Source organism: Wyeomyia smithii, chromosome 2, assembly GCF_029784165.1.
Source record: "Wyeomyia smithii strain HCP4-BCI-WySm-NY-G18 chromosome 2, ASM2978416v1, whole genome shotgun sequence".
Taxonomy (NCBI): Eukaryota; Metazoa; Arthropoda; class Insecta; order Diptera; family Culicidae; genus Wyeomyia; species Wyeomyia smithii.
The window spans coordinates 78,300,517-78,323,233 of record NC_073695.1 but is presented as its reverse complement, the minus strand read 5'-3'; the positions used below and the strand labels follow the sequence as shown (position 1 = coordinate 78,323,233).

General features: G+C 37.0%; 3 protein-coding genes and 1 pseudogene across 6 annotated transcripts; 2 read left to right on the top strand and 2 right to left on the bottom strand.

The window, feature by feature from the left end:
• On the bottom strand, nucleotides 1-21,325 carry LOC129724912 (rutC family protein UK114-like). Of its 3 annotated transcripts, none has more exons than XM_055680191.1 (4): nucleotides 21,028-21,325; nucleotides 855-988; nucleotides 566-795; nucleotides 1-499 (listed from the first exon to the last, which is right to left on the bottom strand). In XM_055680191.1, the coding sequence occupies exons 2-4, from the start codon at nucleotides 923-925 to the stop codon at nucleotides 381-383; spliced, it is 420 nt and encodes a 139-aa protein (XP_055536166.1). In that variant the 5' UTR covers nucleotides 926-988; nucleotides 21,028-21,325; the 3' UTR covers nucleotides 1-380. The 3 variants fall into 3 exon arrangements, with proteins under 3 accessions (XP_055536166.1, XP_055536167.1, XP_055536168.1); XM_055680192.1 differs by lacking the exon at nucleotides 21,028-21,325 and adding an exon at nucleotides 7,942-7,960; XM_055680193.1 differs by lacking the exon at nucleotides 21,028-21,325 and adding an exon at nucleotides 7,608-7,626.
• On the top strand, nucleotides 1,905-2,749 carry LOC129724911 (rutC family protein UK114-like). The gene is made up of 3 exons (XM_055680190.1): nucleotides 1,905-2,057; nucleotides 2,123-2,352; nucleotides 2,435-2,749. Exons 1-3 carry the CDS (start codon nucleotides 1,993-1,995, stop codon nucleotides 2,551-2,553), a joined length of 414 nt encoding a protein of 137 aa, XP_055536165.1. The 5' UTR covers nucleotides 1,905-1,992; the 3' UTR covers nucleotides 2,554-2,749.
• Nucleotides 12,929-18,334, bottom strand: LOC129724905 (ankyrin-2-like; annotated as a pseudogene).
• Nucleotides 15,965-21,529, top strand: LOC129724906 (putative ankyrin repeat protein RF_0381). 2 transcript variants are annotated; one of them, XM_055680185.1, is made up of 3 exons: nucleotides 15,965-17,804; nucleotides 17,858-19,528; nucleotides 19,596-21,529. In XM_055680185.1, the coding sequence occupies exons 2-3, from the start codon at nucleotides 18,091-18,093 to the stop codon at nucleotides 20,816-20,818; spliced, it is 2,661 nt and encodes an 886-aa protein (XP_055536160.1). In that variant the 5' UTR covers nucleotides 15,965-17,804; nucleotides 17,858-18,090; the 3' UTR covers nucleotides 20,819-21,529. The 2 variants fall into 2 exon arrangements, with proteins under 2 accessions (XP_055536160.1, XP_055536159.1); XM_055680184.1 differs by having other exon boundaries at nucleotides 15,965-19,528.
• Nucleotides 21,530-22,717: the final 1,188 nt, after the last annotated feature.

Here is a 22,717-nt window from a genome sequence, read left to right as displayed (position 1 = left end):
TCTCACACTAATTTTCTACTTGTGTTATAATTTTCGAAATATACATAATATATTTTCAGCCTCAAAACATTTTCATTCACTTTTTCACGGTTGCTGTTACAAAAGATAAGCACTACGTACACTTTTATAGCAGTTGCAATTCATCATCGAATCCCTCACCATCATCCACTTATCAAAGTTTCTTGAATATGCTACATGAAAACATATGCATCACGAAAAAAGTGAACAATACTAATCTGTAAATGCCTTTGCACGTGTTAGTGTTTTGATAATTAACGGCAGGATGGATCAAATTATTGGTGTAGCAACTTAGTCCAGTAATTTCATTCAAGGTCACATTTGGCATATGACTGCTTTTTGAGTAGAATATCTCTTCACATTTAGGCTGAAACCTGAATTACATCTCCAGTTAATGCGATAGCTTCAATCTCAACAGCCGCTCCAAGAGGGAGCTTGCTAACAGCATAGCAAGTTCGTGCCGGAAAATTGCTGGAAAAAACTGTTCAAAAAAGCAAGACTTATAGAAAACCCAACGACTCATCGCAGTCATGTGACCGATACTAACCTCTTTTGTATTCATCATTCACGGCGGCGTAATCGTTCATATCTGCCAGTAGGACAGTAGTTTTAACTACATTTGCAATGCAGGAGCCGCATTCTTCTAACAGAGTGGCCAAGTGAGCCAAAGCCTTTGCGGTTTGAGCAGCAGCTCCGCCCTCAACTAGCTGCAACGTTTCCAGTTCCAAACCAAGAACTCCGGAGCAGTAAACTGTATGCTCTGCGATTACAGCTTGACTGAAATCATAATGCCAAATCCGTGTATTTTAGATCCCTCTGAACACGAGTATACTTACTTATACGGTGCCAACGCTTTCGGGCATTTTTTCGTTGAGATTATCTTCCGAACATAGGCCATATCCGCCATCGATGATTGATGTGAACAACTCGAGTTATCGAATGAAACTGTTGGCTTCCGTCATATAAAGATCTAACAATATATAAAAAAATTGAGCTCGCTATTGATATCGCGACTAGGTGCTAAGTGGGATGATTGAACTGAAGTCAGTCAGTTATATTTCAACTGATCATGATGATTTCGAAGGTATTTAAAAAAAGGTGAATATTTTTATCAGTTCCAGAATAAGATTTGAACTTGGCAATGAAATAAATTTGCAGCTTTTTTGACACTCATAAACATTGTTCGAAAGTGAAATGCTTGTTAGGCAGCTAAACAACTAATGAATAGTCTAAAATGGTGTAAAAAACTAAAGTTGTTAAAATGAATTATGAATGATTTTATCAAAACTCTGCCAACTCGAATAAACTTACAAAACGTTAATGTATCGTGCCGTAACTAGTGAGCACAACTAAGTGAAATCACACAAATAGCGAACATAAATTAGTAACTCCGTAACAATGCTGTTGTTATTCATATATTAACTTACACCCACAAAAGATGTCATAGCTTATAGATAGTAAATATCTTTGACATTACCATTTACAGTTTATGTCCAGGAATGTGGACAGTTTGATGCAGTGTTGAGATAAGCCCAACATTTGCAGTGCTACTGATAAATACGCAAAAAATGTCTGTTGGTTTAGTGTTTTGCGGGATCATGTTTAACCAAGCATTTACACCAGGCTGGATGTTTGCTCGTTTAACATCATATCTTCATGTCCTTACTACATTGAAGAGGTTTCAGTCATGATATGATTGCAAATTTATTCCATCCAAATTTTATTACGATTAACGAGAAGACAATACCGACAATACCTATCGATCTCTTGAGCGATTTATTTTCTTTTGTATTGAAGCCAAGAAGGCACAATCATAACTTGCTTTAATATGCCTTTGTTTGTATTTGCTACTCTCAGCACTACAATATGAATAAACCATTCTTATCAATTTCTTTCCACTTTCCAACAAATGCAATACCTGATCAGTTAGTTGCCTTTCGTACTGGTTGCACTGAAGACGTGCTTTCCGCGATAATGGCTAGCATTGTACGAAAAATCGTTTCCACTGCTAAGTGCCCAAAAGCAGCAGCTCCCTACAAGTAAGTGTGGTTTCGGTGAATTGACCTCTTGAGAAGCAATTCTACATAGTTATTCAATTCTTCAGCCAAGCAATCGTCGCTGATCGTACCGTGTACTGTTCGGGTGTTTTGGGCATGGAGTTGGGTTCCCTAAAGTTGGTTGATGGTGGCGCTGCAGCACAGACGGCCAAGGCACTTCAGCATTTGTCCACTTTACTTCAGGAATCCGGATCTAGCATTGAAAAAGTTGTTAAAACGACGGTGCTTCTAGCTGATATGAACGATTATGGGGCAGTGAATGACGAGTATAAACGAGGTAAGGGTTAAAGTGCAGCTTTTGATGAAGGTTACCATAGGTCAAACGGTGAACCTTGCTAATCGTTGATTTACTTGTGCAGTCTTCACCAGTAACTTCCCGGCACGTACATGCTTTGCTGTAAACAAACTTCCTCTGGGGGCAGCAGTTGAAATTGAAGCCATCGCACTAGTTGGAGATGTGCTCCAGGTGTCAACATGACTGGAAGCCAAGATGTAGCAGCAACTATTGACATTCTTTATTCTCATACGGGCGTTATCAAATTTAATATATAATCACATTTAACACTTATTGAATTTTACGGATGGATGGGAGCAAGACGTACCAACGATAATCTTAGTATGTAGTTTTTGCAATTGTTATTATATTTCAATAAATCATTTTCATTTCAACGGGAGAGCTGTATCTTTAAACTGAGTTTCATTCAAATACACATACCTTTGCACAGGCGGTATACTGGAAAATTTATAAACATGTTTTACCTATATGCTTATTTTTTCGTTAGTATTGAGACTAATTTCAAATAATTGTATTTTAGTTTCATTTTTATTCAAAATTGATAAAAACACAATGGATTTTTTAAATTTATTCTCTTCAAAAAGCACAAATTACCGAAAAAATTGACAGTATTTTGAGTATAATTTGTGAAAAATTCTTACGTTTTCTAAAACTGAATTAATAACAAATATAAGAAGTAATATATTAATTTATTTTGATAATTTGTATTTGAATTCCAGCATATTCAACCGAGTTTCGATATTTATTCAGGGATTTTGCTCTGAAATATTATTACAGAGAACAGACATAAATGTTCATATAAAAATAAAATGAAAACCGTGTGTAAAAATTTGTATCAAAATACGTTAATACACTAACGACATCTGTTTTGTAGTGCCCCAGTTGCAAAGCAAAGCAAAGCCTTGGTGCTATATTCCGATTCGGAACTCGACCTTCTGTTTTTATTTGTACACATACTTCGCAGCCAACTGTGTAGTGTACAGGACAATTTCGGGGCTAGCGCTACGATCCTACTGACACGAACAGTCTTTCCCGACCGAGGCTCGAACTCACGACGACTGGGTTGTTAGTCCAGCGATGTACCTCGAGACCGTCTGGGAGATAGGACCCCAGTTGTACTGCAAAAATATTGCCGTATCGATATTTTATCAATATCAGTGCTTGGTTCATCACTGACGCAAGCGCCACATAGCGGGAGCATCACCATTCACAGTTTCAAGTTTTTACACATCCTTTCAAAATAAGATGAACGTCTGTTCTCTGTGATATTACGGATTTTACTCTCGTAGAAGCTTGACAGATTTTTAATGGTCGCACAGTGGCTCTGTTTTCTAAGAAGAGTGGTCATAAATATTGTTTTCCTATGTCTTAAGTTCAAAACGTCAGTCTTAGTGTTTTTTTTATGCTGAATGCAAAAATCACATCTATTTCGAAGTATTTTTTATAGGTTCGTGGTCAAGGGTCATCTGAAAGTATTACCATATTTTACCAACTTTGTCTTTACTACTTTTTCTTAACCATGTAATTTATCCTAAAGGCCTAGAGTTAAAGTTTGGCCGACTGAATTTCCGTCGATCTGGCAGCCATTTTAGAGTTTCAACTACTAGCAACATTGCAAAAAGTAAAAGTTATTTCATGACTACTCGAATTTTCAGTTTCATAGTTTTTTGTTTCAATTTGTTTTGGTATATATAGTAATGAAAAAATGAAGTGCTGTTTTCTATCAAATTGAACATCAGGAAATTTTAAAAACATAAGCTTTTTTCGGTTCCCCACCGATAAAAATCATCGCCGAAAATGGCTTGAATTTTGTGAATTACAAGAGGATTTTTTAATAACAGAAACGACACATATTTGTAGCCTGAGTTTGGCGTTTTGAAAATATCAATCCGAATAAAAAACAAAGTTTCGCAGTTCCGATGATTTATACTTCACGTCGGAGAATTGAAAAGCACTAAAAGTTACCGGGACCTGTCTGAAAGTTTGTGGCTCAAGTGGCAAGAGATATGTCGATTGACTACGGTCACTCCGAACAAGCTACCCAATGTTCGTGCGAAATTCCATGTGTCACCAACAGCCGTAGTAACTCAGAATCTCATCTAGTTGTCAACAGTAAAAAAAAAAACAAAATTTAAAATTCATCAGATGCAGAAGACCAGAGACAATAGAAAGTAGATCTATGGCTTTATGAATTTTGTACCGGTTTAAAAAATAAAATATCGTAAAGATTTTTGGAATTTAATGTTTTTTTTTGTTACAATCGAGTTTCATCTCTAGAGTTTTCGCATTTCGTTATTGCTAAATCATCTACTAAGACAAACTTGAAATGTCAAACATTCTTATGTTCGATTGGAACAAGTTTTGACAGTTCGATTGGAACTTTTTAGTGGCAGTCGTCCAAACTTTAACTATAGGGCTTTAATTTATCCAGCTTGAATTGTTCGTTGCCAGAAATTTTATGAGTGTATACATACAAAAGAAATGTGTTTCTCGATGTGTATTTGAAAGATTAATAAATGTTTTTTTCACAACATTTCTTTGATATGGCACAATACATATTCAGTAAATTACAATGAGCAAAATAATATAATTCACAAAATGTAATAAAAAGTGATGAAATAAAAATCTTTTTGCGTTCTTCATGAGCTGACCACGAAAAGGGACTGTTCTCTCCTTGGTGGTGTTATCATAGTTCGATGATAGGAGATCGATCTGCTCTACCTTATTCAACTATGCGACATATCTTTTTATGCAGCTGTTCTTTGTTCGCTCAGATTATTTCCAACGAACTGCTAATCGGGTGAAAATGTAATGTATTCGCGCATACTATTGATCTAGGTTCAAGTTATAATAATTCCATAATGATGAGTTTCTAGATTTTAAAATATCTTGTGTACATCTAAGCAAAATGTACATCTAAGCAATGAACCTAGAAATATGGACGTCAAACGGTGTTCGTCGAACAGGGGTTGCAAAATATTACAGCATAAGAAAACACTCAAAAACAAAACAAAAACGAAGAAGGCCAGGTTTCGGCAGCCAAATTGTGTTTTGGATAGATGAACGATCCCTAACAAACATTTTGATGCATTGCACTGACGTAAATTCGCTTAAGAACATTGTTGAATTGACAAATGAAAATACATTGGTGATCTATTTATATCAAAATGTACCTATTTTACCGTTGGCTCAGTCGTTAACAATACAATACAACATTCTTAAAACCACTAGAAAAAGCTTAACATTCCTTGTTGTTGGACCTTCATATCGAAAAAGCACTTTGGAATACTTAAATTCACTGAAAAGGGGTGAAATTGAACTTAACCTAATAACATGCTTTTTACAGCTGTTTAATAGTGAAAACTATGCGCACTTCCAAGCCCCACGGATAACAATTCCTCCGTGATACAATACAATAATTGATGCCATTGCACAGTGGTCCAGATCGTCGATTTAGCGGTTTTTAATTTTTTGTGCTAAAACAGCTGTTGTTAGGTTCATAGTATATCTGAAAGATATTTTGTGTTTGAAAAGGCGCTTCTTTTTAGAAAATAAAAATTAGGGTGGCTCCATTTTTTTTTAAAAATAGCAAAACTAACTTTTTTGCTGATAAAGATACGGTTCTTTTGAGTTCAAAGGTGTTGTAGATCCATTTATTCTTAACAACATTGCCAAAGAAAGCTAGTCTCTATCTTGCATACTCTTTGCGGCATGATGAAGTTAATATAATAATATATAATATCTAAAATTTGAAGGGTGTATATTTTTCTATCTCAAATAAATCCATTTTGAACTTTGCGGTTCTGGTTGGATTTCTCGCTACATGTCACATGCATCAAAAAGACCTAGAAGTTGTTTGAAGACCAAGTTTTGATAGAATCAAAAATAAAAAAGTAACACCGAAAAAACTAGATTTTTCAGCGACACCCTAACTTGCTATATTAAATTCATCATGCAGCAAAAAGTATGCTAGCTTTCTTCGGCAAAGTTGTTAAGAATAAATGGATCTACAACTCCTCTGAACTAAAAAGAACCGTAGCTTTATCAGCAAAAAAGTTAGTTTTGCTATTTTTGATAAAAATGGAGCCACCCTAATTTTTATTTTCTAAAAAGAAGCGCCTTTTCAAACACAAAATATCTTTCAGATATACCAACGATAACAGACATCCAACTAGAACGAAAAACTCCAGAAATCGTGTGTAAGATTTCAAATTCTTACTCGTTTGGAATGCTAACGACATCTTTCTGCAACTTGCGACTTTGACCACTTTAGTGATGGCAGCGCTGGTTTACTTTCGAAGCTGCCAGACGCATGAAAATTCTCTTAGATTTTGTGAGGTTTATGTATTTATTTATTCAAATCAACACTGAAACAAACAAATTTATCGCAAATATACACAGGGATTGAAAAAATGAAAATTCTTACAGATTACGACTGCTCAAAGTTTCTACATTTAAAAACGGCAACCATTCTCATTGCGATAATATCGATAAAAGCTGCAGAACTATCGATTTTATCGAATCATTGACCACTAATGTCGTTTTCGTTTTCGCGGTGTACACTAAAAATATTTTTCACGTTATTGTTACGTGAAATTTCCTGTACTTATTCATTTTCTGTCCGTTTTCATGATTTATGTGACAAACATAACATCTACGTGAAAATCACATGCATACTATGTTTTATCACGTAGTATCTACGTGAACTTGGCAACGTCAAATAGAATGAACTCTCCGTGCGAAAATATACAAGAATCAAAATGGCGAAGCTGTTGTGTAATTCGGTCTCTGAACATAAAATTGATTTCATCGATGGCTTGCCAATGAGTGAGATTTAGAAAAACCTGAATTCGACATGGAATCTTTAGCTTGAAGATTTTGCACAGATTCAGTTCAAAGATCCAGGAGTTACCTGAACATAAACAGTAGCAGCTAACAGTAATTATCGACGGTGAATGTCTTAATATTTGTCAGTTTTTATGTCGTTCAATCAATTTTCGAATTGGAATTTTTGCATGCCCGTGTGATTTATCTAGCAATATATTTCAAAAAATTCTGAAATCTAATTTCTCTCTTAAGAATTTGGGAAACCACAATCGAAATTTATACGTTTTATAAAACGTAGTAGCTATCCGTTAATCAAATGCTTTTCACTTTACCGGTAGTTAAATTCTACGTGGAAATCACATGACACGCATATGTCCACTGAATAATATTCACAGGATAAATCATCTCACCAGATCATGATGAACTCAAATGACAATCACGTAAAATCTACGTGAAAATGACAGTGGAAAATATTCACATAACTTTTCCGGTTATCATAACGTGAAAATTATTTTGAATGTAGCTACACTTTTTCCGTGCTATAGAGCTTTTCACGCCAGATCTCACCAATACAGGCTTAGTCGTGTATCCTTATAAAATTGATTTGTTTTCAACCAAAAAATCAGCTGATATTCAATTTGGAAAAATACTTCACTTATGAATCCTAGTTTATTAGTGTTACCTGTTTCAACAAACTTTGTTTTAGTGGAAAAATAGATGAAATAAAATTAAAAATCGGCTTACAACTTGAATAAAAGTTCGGGGCAGGAGGAAATTTTTTGTTACTACCAGCGTATTGATTATTTGCAACCAAAAATAAAACTTGTATTAGTGAAATCGACCACTAATACTAGCGCAGATAGGAAGGTCTTTTGCAGCTTCAAATCTAAGGGCATCTTCAGCGGTGGTCCAGATCGTTGTTTTGTTCTATTTTTTTGGAACAAACTCAAATTCACTGCTGCACCGGTGGTGTAAATTTTGTTTTATACCAGATCTAAATTGAAAAAATTTGAAACTGGTATACGTTTTGGTCTATTTTTGTCACTTTTTGGAACAAGAAATAGATCGTTATAAAATCCTTTGTACGCTGCCAATAGGTGGGTAAAATGTCATATTTCAATTGAATACCTTATTTTTGGCTATTTCCATATAAGCGTTTTGCGAGTGTTGGGGAATTAACAAAACAAAGATTTTTTATGACAACTCACAATTCATTTTTGTGGCTTTTCTGAAGCAGAATATTAACAGGTTTGTCGTTTATGGCATCAAGGAAACAGACCAGCAAAAGGGGAAAGACCATAACCGTCGCCTTAATTGTATTGGGACTAGAGGAGAACTTAAGAGGCCAGAAAAATGTTCCTAGAAGACACTGAACTGAAAACGTTCAAAATGCTGGGGTGACATTGCGCATTTCGTTTCGAGCAACTCGAACAAAACTAAATGATCGCTGGGGGGCGTTATGTTTCGTTTTTCGTATTTTTCGACTTTGCGGGTTAGATGAGCCGCAGGACAAATGACAATGACTGCTCCTTTTAAGCTTGAAGCATAACTGGCAGTATGTGACCTAGTAACATTGGCCAAAATCTACAAAAGTATCGATACTCGAGCATCGATAATTTTCGTCCGGCTGTATCGATACCAGGTCGATCTCGAACGCGAAGCATCGATATCAGCTGTATCGATATTCTACCTGCTACTTGAACAGGTCTATGAAGAGCGGCATTTTTTTTTATCTTTATTACGGTCAGTCAGAGATGGCAGATGTTTTTGAAAAAGTTTGCAACTGCTCGAAAAACTGACAAAATCTGCTTGAAATTTGAAAAAAAAATCTGGCCGTGATTTGAAAAAAAAAATGCGTTTGCAGAAATCTGCAAAGATTTTGAAAAAGTCTGCGCAAGTATAAAGAAACTCTGACAAAAACACAGAAATTATGGAAAAACTGCAATTATTTGCGATTCAAAAATCTGAGTTTTGCAGACAAATCTGCACATTTGATATCCCTGCGATCAATAGACCTAATGGGACCACGGTGGGAGTTTTATGTCACATACAAATCAGTGCAATAGCATAAGCGCGTCTTCGGCTTGACTTGAAATTTCGGGCAGCACAAAAGCTCTGGCGTTTTATTCTTTATTGTCTGCCTTTCTACAAAAAAAAAATATTACGAGTCCCTGCAGTGTTGAGGAGATGACTTATTGAAGAAAGAAGATACAGTTTAACAATGTTAAAAAATTTTTAAATAGGGAACAAGAACATTCTGCAGTGCTCCGAAACGGTACAAGACATCGACCTAATTTTAGTTAAGCTTCCGTTTTATGTTTAGAGTTATCCGTTTTAGAAACAAATCACAATTTCTGGTGAAAATGTTGCATTTTTGTCTTTAAACTGATCACTCTCAAATTCAAACATTGTAAAAAGATTTTAGAACGGTTTTGTTAGTAATCTTTTCAACTCAATTTAGTCACATTTTGCGCGTTTTCATAAAAATTTGAGATGAAACCCCCGCATAAAAAGACTGCTGTATAATTATTGGAATACTAAGCCATTCACCACAAAGTGCTTGTCAGGTGTGTGACGCGACGATTCCGGTTTTGCTCTGCATAGATAGTATTGTCAATTGCGAAACAATTTTTCTCGCAAGAGGCATGAAAACCATCTTAGAAGTGCGCGGGTATATGCAATCTGTTGGTGACTTTCACAAAAAGAGTTAAATTTCCGCGCAGTTTGTTTAAGACTTTCAGGCAATTGGTCGTATCCGTCAATTCTCCGATTTTATAGTTTCCCTACAGTATCGAAAGATATCGCGGTGAAAGTATCGATCCAGCTTATATCAGCGTCAGTTGCATCGATAAAAAATACCGATATTCAGGACCCACGGTATCGATACCGAAGGACCCACGGTACGCGATCAAATATTTTCCGCTATCCTCCGAAACCCTACTTGTAGCAGAAAAATATAGATCATACCAATCCATCCTGAGAAATGTCATTGACGCTCGGGTCGAACCGTCAAATCCATAAAGTCTTGTGGATATAAAGTGTCTTGCCAAAATAATCGTTTAATGTGCGTAAAAATTATCGAATTTCCGTTTGTTAAATATTGAGTGTTTTTTATTATAACAAGTCTCATTAACTGATAGCATGGGGTATTGAATTGTTGACAGTGTGACAGATGTCAGCGGTTTAAAACAACAAGATATGCAACACCGGTGCGTTGGTCTATATTAGCTGGTTCTATTTAGGTTTCGCTGTGGTAAATCTAGCATAAAGTTGTTTCAAAAATAGACCACCGCTGAAGATGCCATAAGGGGAGACAACTGGGTATAGATTTGCATCCACTTTGGGAACCACTCGCTGATTGGTTGTAATTGAAAACCCCGAGTGCGTTAAAATTTATCATCAGGCTTGCTGGCAGTGTTGCTGAACAACATGCTTCGTTGTTTTGATTTATGTTTTTTATTATGTTACTTGTTATAATCTGAAATATTTTCAAGTGAACATTCAAAATAAAGTACAAAACATACAAACACGGGTGTAGTGAGAGATCCGACTTGGATCATCACTTATATCGATTACCAAAAGATCTAAAAGTTCGCAAGGAGATAATACGGTTTTGCGTAAAGCATAAGAACAGCATACCGCTGCTCAATGTCGGAAGTAAATAGTGTAGTGTAAGATTATTTCTACTTTTGAATCCGTTCTGGATTAAGTTTGGAACATACCTGTTGAGGCATATTGCTTGTGCGGAGAGTACAATTCAGATGGGTCAATGAATGAATCATAATCATTGATGGATGACACGTTTGATTTTAAGTTTATTAAAGATGCAGATTCTCCGGTAACCCTCAGGCGGTAAAAGTATCGCCTCAGGAGGAATGGTACAAAATGCTGATAAAAAGCATTAAAAACATTCAAGTATTTTCCGAGTGAATGGCATCACTTACGAAAAATACAACAGGGATCATCGAGCTGAGTGAGTAAGAAGAGTAAGAAGCCAGATGTCTCCGCTCAGCTTCAAATAAAACATTTTCAGTGTCATTGCTTTGGTATGCGTAATAATGGGATAGCTGTCAATTCGTTTTGTTTTGGTCATTATCGCATTCGTCATTTTGTCTCGTTTCCATTTTATATGTCCATCTCGCAAATGTGCTGAGAAAAAATTTACCTGACACTTTACCACGTGGAACGAAAAGTGTAGGGAGAGACAGAAAAAGGGTAGCCCGAAAAGTCAAATAAAACATTTTCGGTGTCAAAAGTGTCGTTTGAGTGTAGCTACACCGCGACAACGAAAACGACATAAGTGTTCTTAGCGCCACACTCAAAATATTTTTCACATTATTGTTACGTGAAATTTCCTATACTTATTCATTTTCTGTCATTTTGCATGATTTATGTGACATACATAACATCTATGTGAAAATTACATGCATACCATGTTTTACCACGTAGCATCTACGTGAACATGGCAACGTCAAACCGAATGTCATTAGAAAAAGTACCGCGTGAACTCTCTGTGCGAAAATACATAGAAATCAAAATGGCGAAGATGTTGCCTGATTCAGTCTTTGAAAATAAAATCGAATTTCCCGATGGCTTGCCAATAAGTGAGCTTTTGAAAAACCAGAAGAATTTGACATCGAGTCTTGAGCTTACGGATTTCACACAGACTTAGTTAAAAGATCGAGGAGTTACCTGAACATAAACACTTTCAGCTAACAGTGAATGTCGTCGCCAAATGTCGTAATATTTACCAGTTTTTATGTTGTTTAATTCATTTACGAATGGACGATTATTCATGTCCGTGCGATTTATCAAGCAACATATTTCGATGATTTCTTAAAATTATTTTCTGTCTCTTAAGAATTGAGGAAACCACGTTTAAAAAACATATGTTGTATGAAACGTAGCAGCTATCAGATAATCAAATACTTTTCACTTTACCGGTAGTTGAATTCTACGTGAAATTCACATGAAATGCATATGTCTGCTGAATAAGATTCACAGGATAAATCATCTCACCAATTCATGATGAACTCAAATGACAATCCCGTAAAATCTACGTGAAAATGACAATGGAAAATATTCACATAACTTTTCCGGTAATTATAACGTGAAATATATTTTGAGTGTGTACCTTACTGCGTATTGCGACATGCTAAAAAACCGTTGCGTCTTTTCACACATGAAGCAAAATTAGCTTGGATATCTGTTATCTGTGGATATACTAAAAACCTAACAACAGCTGTTTTAGCACAAAACATTAAATACCGCTAATTCAACAATCTGGACCACTGTGCATTGTTAGCTCTAGACTACGAAGGACGCTGAGAGGTGAAGAAATACCAAAATAATTAAATTTGATTTTTGGCTTTATGACCTATGGGGGAACCACAGTGGGTTGGTTTCACTAAAATTCGGTATTTTGAAATCTCCGCAATTCATTTCACTGTGCTCGATGGATGTATTTAGGCTTGTGCATGGGGATAACAGGTTACGTAGATTTTGTTAAAATAACAAGATCTCCACTAATTACATTGAAGATAGTATATGATTTTATGTACGTAAATGATTTTCTTATTTAGTTCTGTGTGGTCATACCGTTCATACGTTGTTTTGTTATACGTCTTAAACCCTTCTGACGTTTAATGCTTGATATGTCAAATTCAACGATAACCATTTTGTCGGAGTTGGGCTCATATTTATTCAATACATGGTAGTTTACAAAAACATTAAGATTTTCGACCCGGAATCGTACTTTGACTTTATGATGAAAACAATTTTTTTTTCGTTCAGATAATAAGCTGATATCATACTGCAATGTGTTTGAGCAAACCATATTGTCGGACTACAGGTATCTCATCAATTCAATTACAAATGTGACGTACGTTCAAGTGTTTCATGATTGTTCATGAACACAGCGTCTTTTACTTAGTTTAAGAATAAATACCAATGCAGACGGTTGCGTTCCCCATGCTCCGCAAAAAATATTCTGCGGAATTCTACTCCGAGGAAGAGCTACATTTTGCAGCGGCCGAAGACAATGTGGATCATATGCAAGTTCTGCTGAGCGAAGGAGCCAACTGCTATAAACCTGCGAAAAACGGCGAAACCGTGTTACACGTCGCAATATGGAATCAACGAGCAGATATTTGCACAATGCTATTGAACAGCTATCAGAATGATTTTGCGACAATTGAGCGGAAGTGTTGTAGCCTGGGAAAGGATAAATGGTGGCTTAGAAAGAAAATATCATTCGCATACACCGAAGAGCAGTGGAATCGAGCAAAATGTTTGGAGAATCAAATTCGAACACAGATTTCGACGAGGCGAACATTGAGTTGGTTTTCTCAAATCGATCGTGTGCATTAAAGGATACAGCAGTCATTCAGGTTACCCAAAGTAACCAAGAGCAAATGCAACATTTTATCAAATCGCTGGAAACAAATGGATCCATGTCGTGGGACAACTGCGGTTCCGAGCAACGCTGCGATACATACTTACAATTAGCCGCGTTTCGCGGGGATACCGATCTGATGAGAAAGTTGATTGCTAATGGTGCTCGTGTTGGACAACCAGGACGAAACAATGTAACCCCATTGATGGAAGCCTGCAATACACAAAATTTTACCGTTGTCAAAATACTTTTTGAGGAGTTTGGCGATCAATTTGATCCGACCGCAGTGGATCATATTGGTTATTCAGCTTTGACGCATCTTCTACCTCGATGTAAAGCTGATATATTTGATTACGTCGTTGAAAATGATTACCTATCGAAAAGATCGCTTTCAAGAAACGGAAATCGAAGCCTTCAACCGTTTATTTCGTTATGAACACCCTAGATGGCCAGAGCTTTCAATTTGGTGCATGACCGACGATCGATCACGAGCACCTTTTCAGTGCAATACTTAGAGAAATACGAATACGATTTAAGCTTCTGTTCGGGATACCAAGTAATGTTGATGGAGTTGATCACACGTCATACAGCCAAAAGTTATTATCAAGCAGAAATCCGTCGGAAACCAAATCTCTTAGAACTAGTGGACCCCGAAGGGTGCAATGTGCTACACTGTTTACTGTGGTCAGACGAACTAGATTTTGTTAAAGAGTTGTACGAACTTCAGCCAGAGTATTGTCGAAATTTGTTTGAACGGACTGATGGAGCTGTACATTGTTTGGCAAGTGTTATGACGCATTGCAACTGTTCGGTGCTGCTGTTTCTATTAAATCAGCATTTAGACTTTATTGGAACTATTGCCGCTCGAATGTTGGATATCTTTCGATGAAGACCTAATACCTCCAGGAATGTTTGATGAACCATGTGATATTTTGGTTGAATTTTTGCCTCAGCTAGGTATTCGAATCGACGAACTCAAGAACAATGTTTTGGAAGAGGAAATGCAAATGATGCTCGAGGACGGTTATTAGCACAAATAAACAGCTGAAATTTTGAATGTGGTTTGTTATATATATTGTACATATAGACTTAAGGTATGAATATTGTTTTATTGCAGGAAAGAGAATATTTGCCACACTTCAGTTGGTGCTTTCTCAAAGGGCAATTTTCCGTCTGCATTTCTTAAACTATAATTTGCACCAGCATTTAAAAAAATTTCTACCAAATCAAGCTCGCCTGATTTGAAAGCATAATGTATTGCTGACTGTCCGGCTTTATCAACATAATTGATGTCTGCACCAAGATCGATCACTGTTTTCAGTATTTCTGCGGCATATTCTTTACATTCATATTTTGTGTAATTCTTGCACAAAGTTATCAGTGCGTTATCCCCTTCAGTGTCCGAAACATTAACATCGACTTTCTCAAGCAATGATAACATGATTTTTCGTTCTGGCAGTTGGTAATTACCCAACAGACTCACTATCGGTATTAAACCACGGTAATCTCGGTAATTGAAATCCAGGTCCATCTTCAAGAATCGTTCAATGCAGTAAACGTTCATTTCTAAACAGGCATTAAGAAAGATTTCCGAGCAGCGTGATCGAGACGCGCTTAGCTCCTCATTAAACATTGCTGCTGTTTTATCAGGATGTGCGTCTAAAATCGGTTTGAGAATGTTGAAAAATCCTTGGTCAAAGCGAACCAGGTATGTTAAATAAGACTCTCCACCAGCGGTAAAATTGACCCAGGAAGTAGCTGAACGTAACATAACGGAAGCCATCGCACTATTCCTGTGACGGAGTTTTTGATGAAGTGCTGTTTTTCCTTCAAAATCTCGAAGGTTTGGATCTATGCCATTGAAACCATTGGATTGTATATCCTTTGTTAAAAACAGAAACAAATCCTCCTCATAAGTGTAGAAAAGTACCGTCGCTTGATCGTTCGTTAATGTTTGCACCAAGGCGCAAAAGTTCAAGTATAAGTTCTTTTTTACTTTCAACGTTTTCTGAGCAAAGCACATGGAGTATCGTCATTCCGTTACGTTCTTTGCGATAAATCAATGAACGCCCCGCTGAGTGTCGAGCGATTAGAGAGTGTAACATCGGGACACTTCGGACGCAATGAATCGCATGACGCTCGTCCGTATCAATGTAATCAAAGTTAACGCCTGCTTCCAGCAACTGCCGCACCAATTCAAGTTGATTCTCGCGAATAGCTTGATGTAAGAAGCCAGCGCCTCCGGTGTCATGATAATCGTCAAGAGTTTTGCCGGCTGCTATGAGAGTTTCTAATGCCGTTTCAAAGTCATCCAACAAACTCTCATATCTCCTGGTATAATCTGTATTTTTTTAAATATAAAATATACTTTTATAAAATTAACATAAATAAAATTTTAACAAAGAAAAACACAAACCTGTTGCTGCTGCATAAATTTTGTACAGATATGTTTTTCTCTTTTCAATATGCGGTTTTAGCTCAGGAAAATAGTTTAAAACAATTTCAAAAACTGTCTCATAACTTGGTAACGGATATTCAGCAATAATTTCGTCTCGTATTTTTTCCATATTTGATTGGAAGAATGATTTATGTTTACTTAAAACAAACTTCATCATGTCAACATATTCACGGGACATCAAACCGTTGAGAGTGATTATGGCGGCATTACATTCGAATATATCTTTGGCACAAGCGTACACTTCATAAAGTTCTTTAACAAGCTCTAACTCATTAGCGCAGATCAACGCGTGCAGTGCGGTATAACCTTGCGTATTAGATATCTTCACAAGGCTCGGTTGCTTCCGTATTTCAGCTCTGTAATTTTCGCAGGCTTTTTTATAAGTTATAAGGTCGATCAGTGCAACAGCTTGTCCCCATTTGTAGGACAGATCGTATTGATACGTTTCTAATTCAGAGCGAATATAATCATCACAAAATTTTCTATTTACACGAGACCAAAACCATTCATTGTGGTCCAACTTAAGTATGGAATTAAAAGCCTGTGAAGACGATTCTCCATAGAGTGTCTGGCGATAGTACAGCATAGCGTCGAGTACCACTTTGAAACAAAATCCATTTTGACGATCGATGATATAGTGCAATACATGTTCATTGTTTTCATCCAGTGCAATTGGATCAATGTTATCAGTATGCTTGCCGATCAGTAGCTTTATTATCTCATTTTGAGAAGCTTCACATGCCGAATGGAACGGTGTTCGCTTTCCTGCACCTCTGAATTTAAAATCGGCTCCGTAGCCCATGAGAAGGTTCAACACAGTTTTGTTTCCATGATAGGCCGCCAACTGCGGCAACGTTTCACATTTCCCCAAAAGTCCCGTACTATTCCAAATTAATTGTCCGTTTTTGACCAACAGAGATTTAATGGTTTTAAAGAGCTTCAAAGGATCATTAGATTTAGAGTTTACCACGGCCAATTTCTTGCGATCATTTGGATACTTCATCAAAATAAGTATTGATTGCTCCAGAATGATAGATGACGAGCAATCGAATTGAGACAGTTGACTCACATTGTCATATTGCTCTTCGTTTAGTGCCAACAGGATAGGCCTTCTCAACCAAAACTTATCACTTGCACTGCATCTAAACTTTTTTACTAGCTGCTTACCTACAAAAAGGAGATCTTTTTGCATCCGTTGAACTAAAAACTCTGCTACTTCCGTCTGATTTTCGACGATGGTCACGTGTGCCGCCGTTTCTCAATCCTGAATGGGTTCATAAATGTTAGCACCACCTGCTACCAGCTCTCTTACTTGATCGATGAACCCTCGCAGCCCTGCGTAATGTAAGCGATGCGGGTGCAATTCGGCAGGAAAGTATCGTTTGCGATACATTGCAGCGTAGAGCAGGAACACAAATGGCTCGAGGTTTCCGTGCTTTTTAAAACTTTGACTAAAACGATTACATGAAATGAATTAACTTATCGGCTATCAGTAACAGCGAAACCGCTTGCAACACACGCACCGCTCGAAGCTAACTGATAAATTAATGTGACTCATCGTATAGCCGAAAATGATGTGCTTATACTATGCTTTCCAATATTATAGAGGAAAGCGTAGTAAAATGTAAAAAGGAAAACGCATATGTATGTAACTATGAATTACACCATTAAGGTTTAGATAATAGCAATTTGTACTAGATATATCACCAATTTTTTCAAATGCACAAACGCATAAACACTATTAACAATCATAAGGTACTAAAAATATGAAAACCAATGAATGTCGGACTCATGCTCTGTTTTTCCAGATACATGGAATTTTGACACATTCAATTGTAACAAATTGCATTCGATTGAGTAAATTTATTTTTTATAGTTTTGTAAATGTCGAGAGTTACCTTAGGTGCGCAATATTACGAAATTCATTAAACCGCATTTATATACAAGTCAAAGCACCATTATCGAATAGTTCAGTAACACTTTCAATGTGGAGAAAGACACCGAGTCATCTTTCGTTGCCGATAAAACTTTAGTTCGCATCATGGATTCAGAGCTTGAGTGGATAGGATTTGGATTATTTGATGACGATGAGAATCCCACAAATGATGTTTCGTTACAACCAGTAGACGATCTGGATTTCCGACAAAAGCTACTCCAGTTCAAAATAAACTTCTACCAATCGTCTAAAGATGGAACCTTGCTGCATAACTGGATACGGAAAAATAACAAGCAGAAAATTGATGATTTACTGCATGCTTACCAGCTCGATTTCAATCGCATTCGTGACTATTTGGTATCCAAATTCCAATGGAACATAGGTGATAAAATATTGTTTCGAAAAACCATACTAGTAGCAGTTGATGAAGAGCTTTGCGTGACAGCTAAAAAACTTGAAAATCGGCAAATTTCACAAGAAGACTTATCACGAGCTGTGTTTGTTTTACTGAAAGTACCTGTTGAAGGAGATGAAGTGGCTGTGATCCACCCGAGTGAAACCAATCGGTTAGAAGTATTACAATTAATAAATAAGCTTATTCCAAACGGATACCTTAGCTGGAACAGCACTGGAACTGAAAGAATGAACGAAACACCGATGGAAGTAGCCGCTGCATGTGGCAATATTGCCCTGATCGGTCGGCTCTACAACATGGGAGCAGATATTGCATTTCACACCCATAGTGCATTGAATGCCGCGTGTCGGCATTTCCGGGAAAACGTCATTTTCTGGCTATTAACAGAACATTTTGACGACTTCGATTGCACTCTCCGGGATGCTCAAAAACACAACGCCATTATGTTACTTATGCGACGGAAAAATCAAGTGAAAGTATTTCAATTTGTTTTAGAAAAAATGATCGCTTACAGGCAAAAGTACTACCATGAGTCCGAATCAACTGCCTTCAATGAAATCTTTCGTGCCGAAGATAAGGATCTGTCTAGTCTTTCAATTCTTACTTACATCGGAAAAGGTCCAATATTAAATGAAATTGAAAAATATATTGTTAAATACAAGTTTAACTTGTCCTATCAATGGGAGAATGTTACGATATTAGCTACAATGTTGTGTCGCAAGATTGCTTTGAAATATTGTTTCGACGAAATACGTATAAACCCCGATCTTTTAAAGCTGATGGACTATGGCTGCATAACCGTTCTACACTGCATGGTCATTTATGGACACATAGACTTTCTTCGAGAAATATACGCATTGAAACCGGAGTCAACAACATATTTTGAAACCGACGGAGGAATTGAAGTTTTGCATAGAGCGCTTTATGGTGGGAATATTGACCAATTACAGTTTATATTTGAACATCACTTGGAGTTTGTCAAAAGCCATCTCGAACAACTACGAGAGCAAATCGTTCGGCTTAACCCTTTGGACAAAATAAAAGACGTGCTCTTGAAATATTTTCCCGAGCTTCGTGAGGATGTTGAAAAAGCGTGTGAACCTGAACCAGCATATAGTTCATTATCAGGTATGTACATATATACGAACAAAATTATAAAGAGCTGCCAGTTTTCTACAGTCATTTGAATTCGCAGATATAGAATCGTCCTTTCCTAACATCGATGCGACTCTATCACACAACACAAACCCACCCAGCAGCATTAGGGGAAGAAATGGTGAAACTCTGCTCCACTTAGCCGTTGCCAGAGATGATGTCGCCCTGTTTATCAAATTACTAGAACTAGGATGTGACCAAAATGCTGTGGATAACGATGAAAATCATACGGTCCATTTCGTGCGAAGTTTAGACATGCTTAATCTGCTTATCGAGCGTTATCCAGAAAGGGAAGTAATAGTACAAATCCGAAATGCAAACGGATGCACTGTACTACATCGAGTCTGTTCTCGCTATATGGAGCAAAAATCGCGTCTTTCTTTGGTAGAACGAATCGTCGAATGTGGAGCGGATGTTAACGCGTTGACTGTACAAGGAGACACAGCTTTGTTTTGTTTAATAGAATGTGGTCCTGTGAATGTTCTTTTGAAACACAACATTAAACTGGATGTGGTTAACTTAGACGGTGAGACCGCTTTATGGCATCAATTGCGTAAAGGAAATGTTTGTATGGCTAATGCATTGCTTCCACTGTTTAATAATCTCCCTTGTTTCAAAACTGGTGCTCATGAATTTCTGGGATTAATGATGAACAGCAGAAACAGAGATTTCTTCAGTTGTGATTACCAGTGGTATTTGGAGAAGCACCCTGAAGTTGCGAAATTTTTGTTTGATTCAGTATATCAACATTCGCGGGAAGAAGCCAGCAGACTGTTCGCCAAAGCATGTTATAGTGCCTTTAATTTTGTGGTTGAGAAATTTTTGGACTACAACTATGATTTGAATTACAACTACACAGATGACGATGGATATTCACCTTTGATTGGGCTGTTGAGTTATATGGAAAAGAAAAATGATCATCTGGTTAAACGGCTTCTCGAAAAGGATGGAATTGATTTAGAGGCACGCAATAAATGGGGACGGACCGCTCTTTTATCGATAACTTGTCATTTTAAATCTGCACAGTGGTATGGTCATAGCACTGAAACAGTTCAGCTGTTATTGGACCATGGGGCAAACATTAATGCTGCTGACTGCGATGGAAATACGGCACTGCACATGGCTTTCTCGAGCAGCGAGAGGCAGTTAGCAGAGGTGTTGATTCGAAATGGGGCAGATTTGAAGGCTGTGAATAGAGATGGTAAAGTGCCGTATCAAATGGGAGGAAGGATAGATCAGGAATTGTTCTATTTCATGGTTTGAAACGTGCTGCGATGTATAGAGTAAACTAAACCCGGTGCCTTGATCGTTTAATCAGAAACAAAGTACAGAGATAAGTTATATGTTTCACGGATTCCTGCTGTTACCAGTACAATAACTGCCTTTATACGTATATTGTATTTATATTTTTAACTTACTTATTGTCGTATTTGGCTGTCAAAGCCTTGCAATAATTGCAAAAAAAAACAAACCTTATTGAATCATTAGTGTATCTTCTGCCTTAGCAGCTTCATTAAAAACCGCAGCAATACGGTCCACTGTTACCCGGGAACTGTGACTTGACGTTTTAAATAGTACACATGCCAAAAAATCCATAACCATTCTCATATCTGCAGGAACTCTAATACACAAATAAAAAACACTTTTTTCAAACAACAATACAGCACGTTTTTCCAAACAACAACTTATTTTTAGCGAAACGTTTTTAAATGTTTTCAATACCACTTCAGAAAAAAAGAGTATAGCAGAGAATTATGACAATCTAAATAACTGTTACTCAGTTCGGTAAACGAAGCTTACTCAATTTTTGACGTTTTAATAGACAATGTAAAACTGAGTCAAAGTTGCTCAAATTAGAGTAAAATAAAAGGAACGTGTAAGATTTTTCAAGTTCTGGGTTACAATTGGGTTGTTTAGCTACTCACGGATTTCTGATTGTTATATATCAGGTAATAGAGTGTATTTTCTAAGCAAAACGTGATTTCTTCATACTTTATATCATCGTCCTTCGATTTTTAAATGAAAAATAAAAGTCGCTCCAAATCGCTACAATGACAGTTGGTATATGGGCGAACTGTCATTGTAGCGATTTCGAGCAGTTTTGATTCGTTATTTAAAATTGAAGGATAACGATATAAAATTTTCAAAAATCACTGTTCGCGCATCGAACAGGCTTTGAGCATCTCATACCGATTTACATCATCGCTGCAGGACAATGCTCTTTCCATTCACTACGCCAACGTATTATGTCCTTTACGAATAAAGGTATATTCGACGCTTCTGGTATATTCTCCTGCTAAATGGAACACAACACGTGAGCGACTGCGCTGCCACAGATTCTAATTCATTCTACCGCATGGAGGAAGATGATAGAGGAGACGAGAACTTTCTGCGCCGCTACTAAATTAGCATAAATACCACGCTTTCGTGCAAGCTAGTTCATTGTGTATTTTGATTGCGAAGTGTGAATTTGAATCTACATTGTGTATTTTTATTCCGAAGTGTGAACTTGAATCGTCATTGTGTATTTTGATTGCGAATTGTGTACTTTGAACCCATTGTGTATTCTGAATCGAGAGTGTGTATTTTAAAACCGAAGTGTATTTCCAATCTAGTGTTTATTTCAAAGTTGTAACGAAGAGTTCTTAATTAAAAGTTAAAGGAAATGATCTCAGTGCTTTATCATTAATCCGAAAGTATTTATTTGTGTTCGCTAAAAGTGCGCATTGGACCTCAGTGTGGTGGCTCATTTTTCTTGTGTTTGAACAGCATTCGCGCTGTCTCCCGAGCCAGTTATCCTTTCGTGTGTGCGCCGTGTGTGCGATTTCCGCGTCCTTTGCTTGCTTCGTTCTTCACTTTGTACTGTGTGACGGTACGGAAGCATCGTGCCAGCTGCGCTGATTATTTAGTTTTCAGTCGGCAGCGATTCTGATAGCGATTTTTAGAGGCACCGCTCGCCCTCCCGCCTCTACGTGTTGACGAAGGCGTCAACAATCACGTTTTGCTTATAAAATGCAACTACTTCAGATGTCATTAAAAACTGATATAGCTAAACAACCCAATTATAATTAGTTACTTTGATAAAGGTTACTCAATGAATCTTGAATTGATTTGAAGATATATTTTGGATTTATTTGACCTAGTCATAATTTCAACTTATTC

Bases quoted from the DNA above. Each gene is read 5' to 3' on its own strand.
- LOC129724912 (XM_055680191.1), bottom strand. From the start codon at position 925: ATGGCGGATATGGCCTATGTTCGGAAGATAATCTCAACGAAAAAATGC. The intron at 796-854 runs GTAAGTATACTC...TTATGATTTCAG, and splicing joins AAAGCGTTGGCACCGTATAA to TCAAGCTGTAATCGCAGAGC. The intron at 500-565 runs GTTAGTATCGGT...TTTTTTGAACAG, and splicing joins GAATGATGAATACAAAAGAG to TTTTTTCCAGCAATTTTCCG.
- LOC129724911 (XM_055680190.1), top strand. From the start codon at position 1,993: ATGGCTAGCATTGTACGAAAAATCGTTTCCACTGCTAAGTGCCCAAAA. The intron at 2,058-2,122 runs GTAAGTGTGGTT...TCAATTCTTCAG, and splicing joins AAAGCAGCAGCTCCCTACAA to CCAAGCAATCGTCGCTGATC. The intron at 2,353-2,434 runs GTAAGGGTTAAA...TTACTTGTGCAG, and splicing joins GAATGACGAGTATAAACGAG to TCTTCACCAGTAACTTCCCG.
- LOC129724906 (XM_055680185.1), top strand. From the start codon at position 18,091: ATGGATTCAGAGCTTGAGTGGATAGGATTTGGATTATTTGATGACGAT. The intron at 19,529-19,595 runs GTATGTACATAT...TTGAATTCGCAG, and splicing joins AGCATATAGTTCATTATCAG to ATATAGAATCGTCCTTTCCT.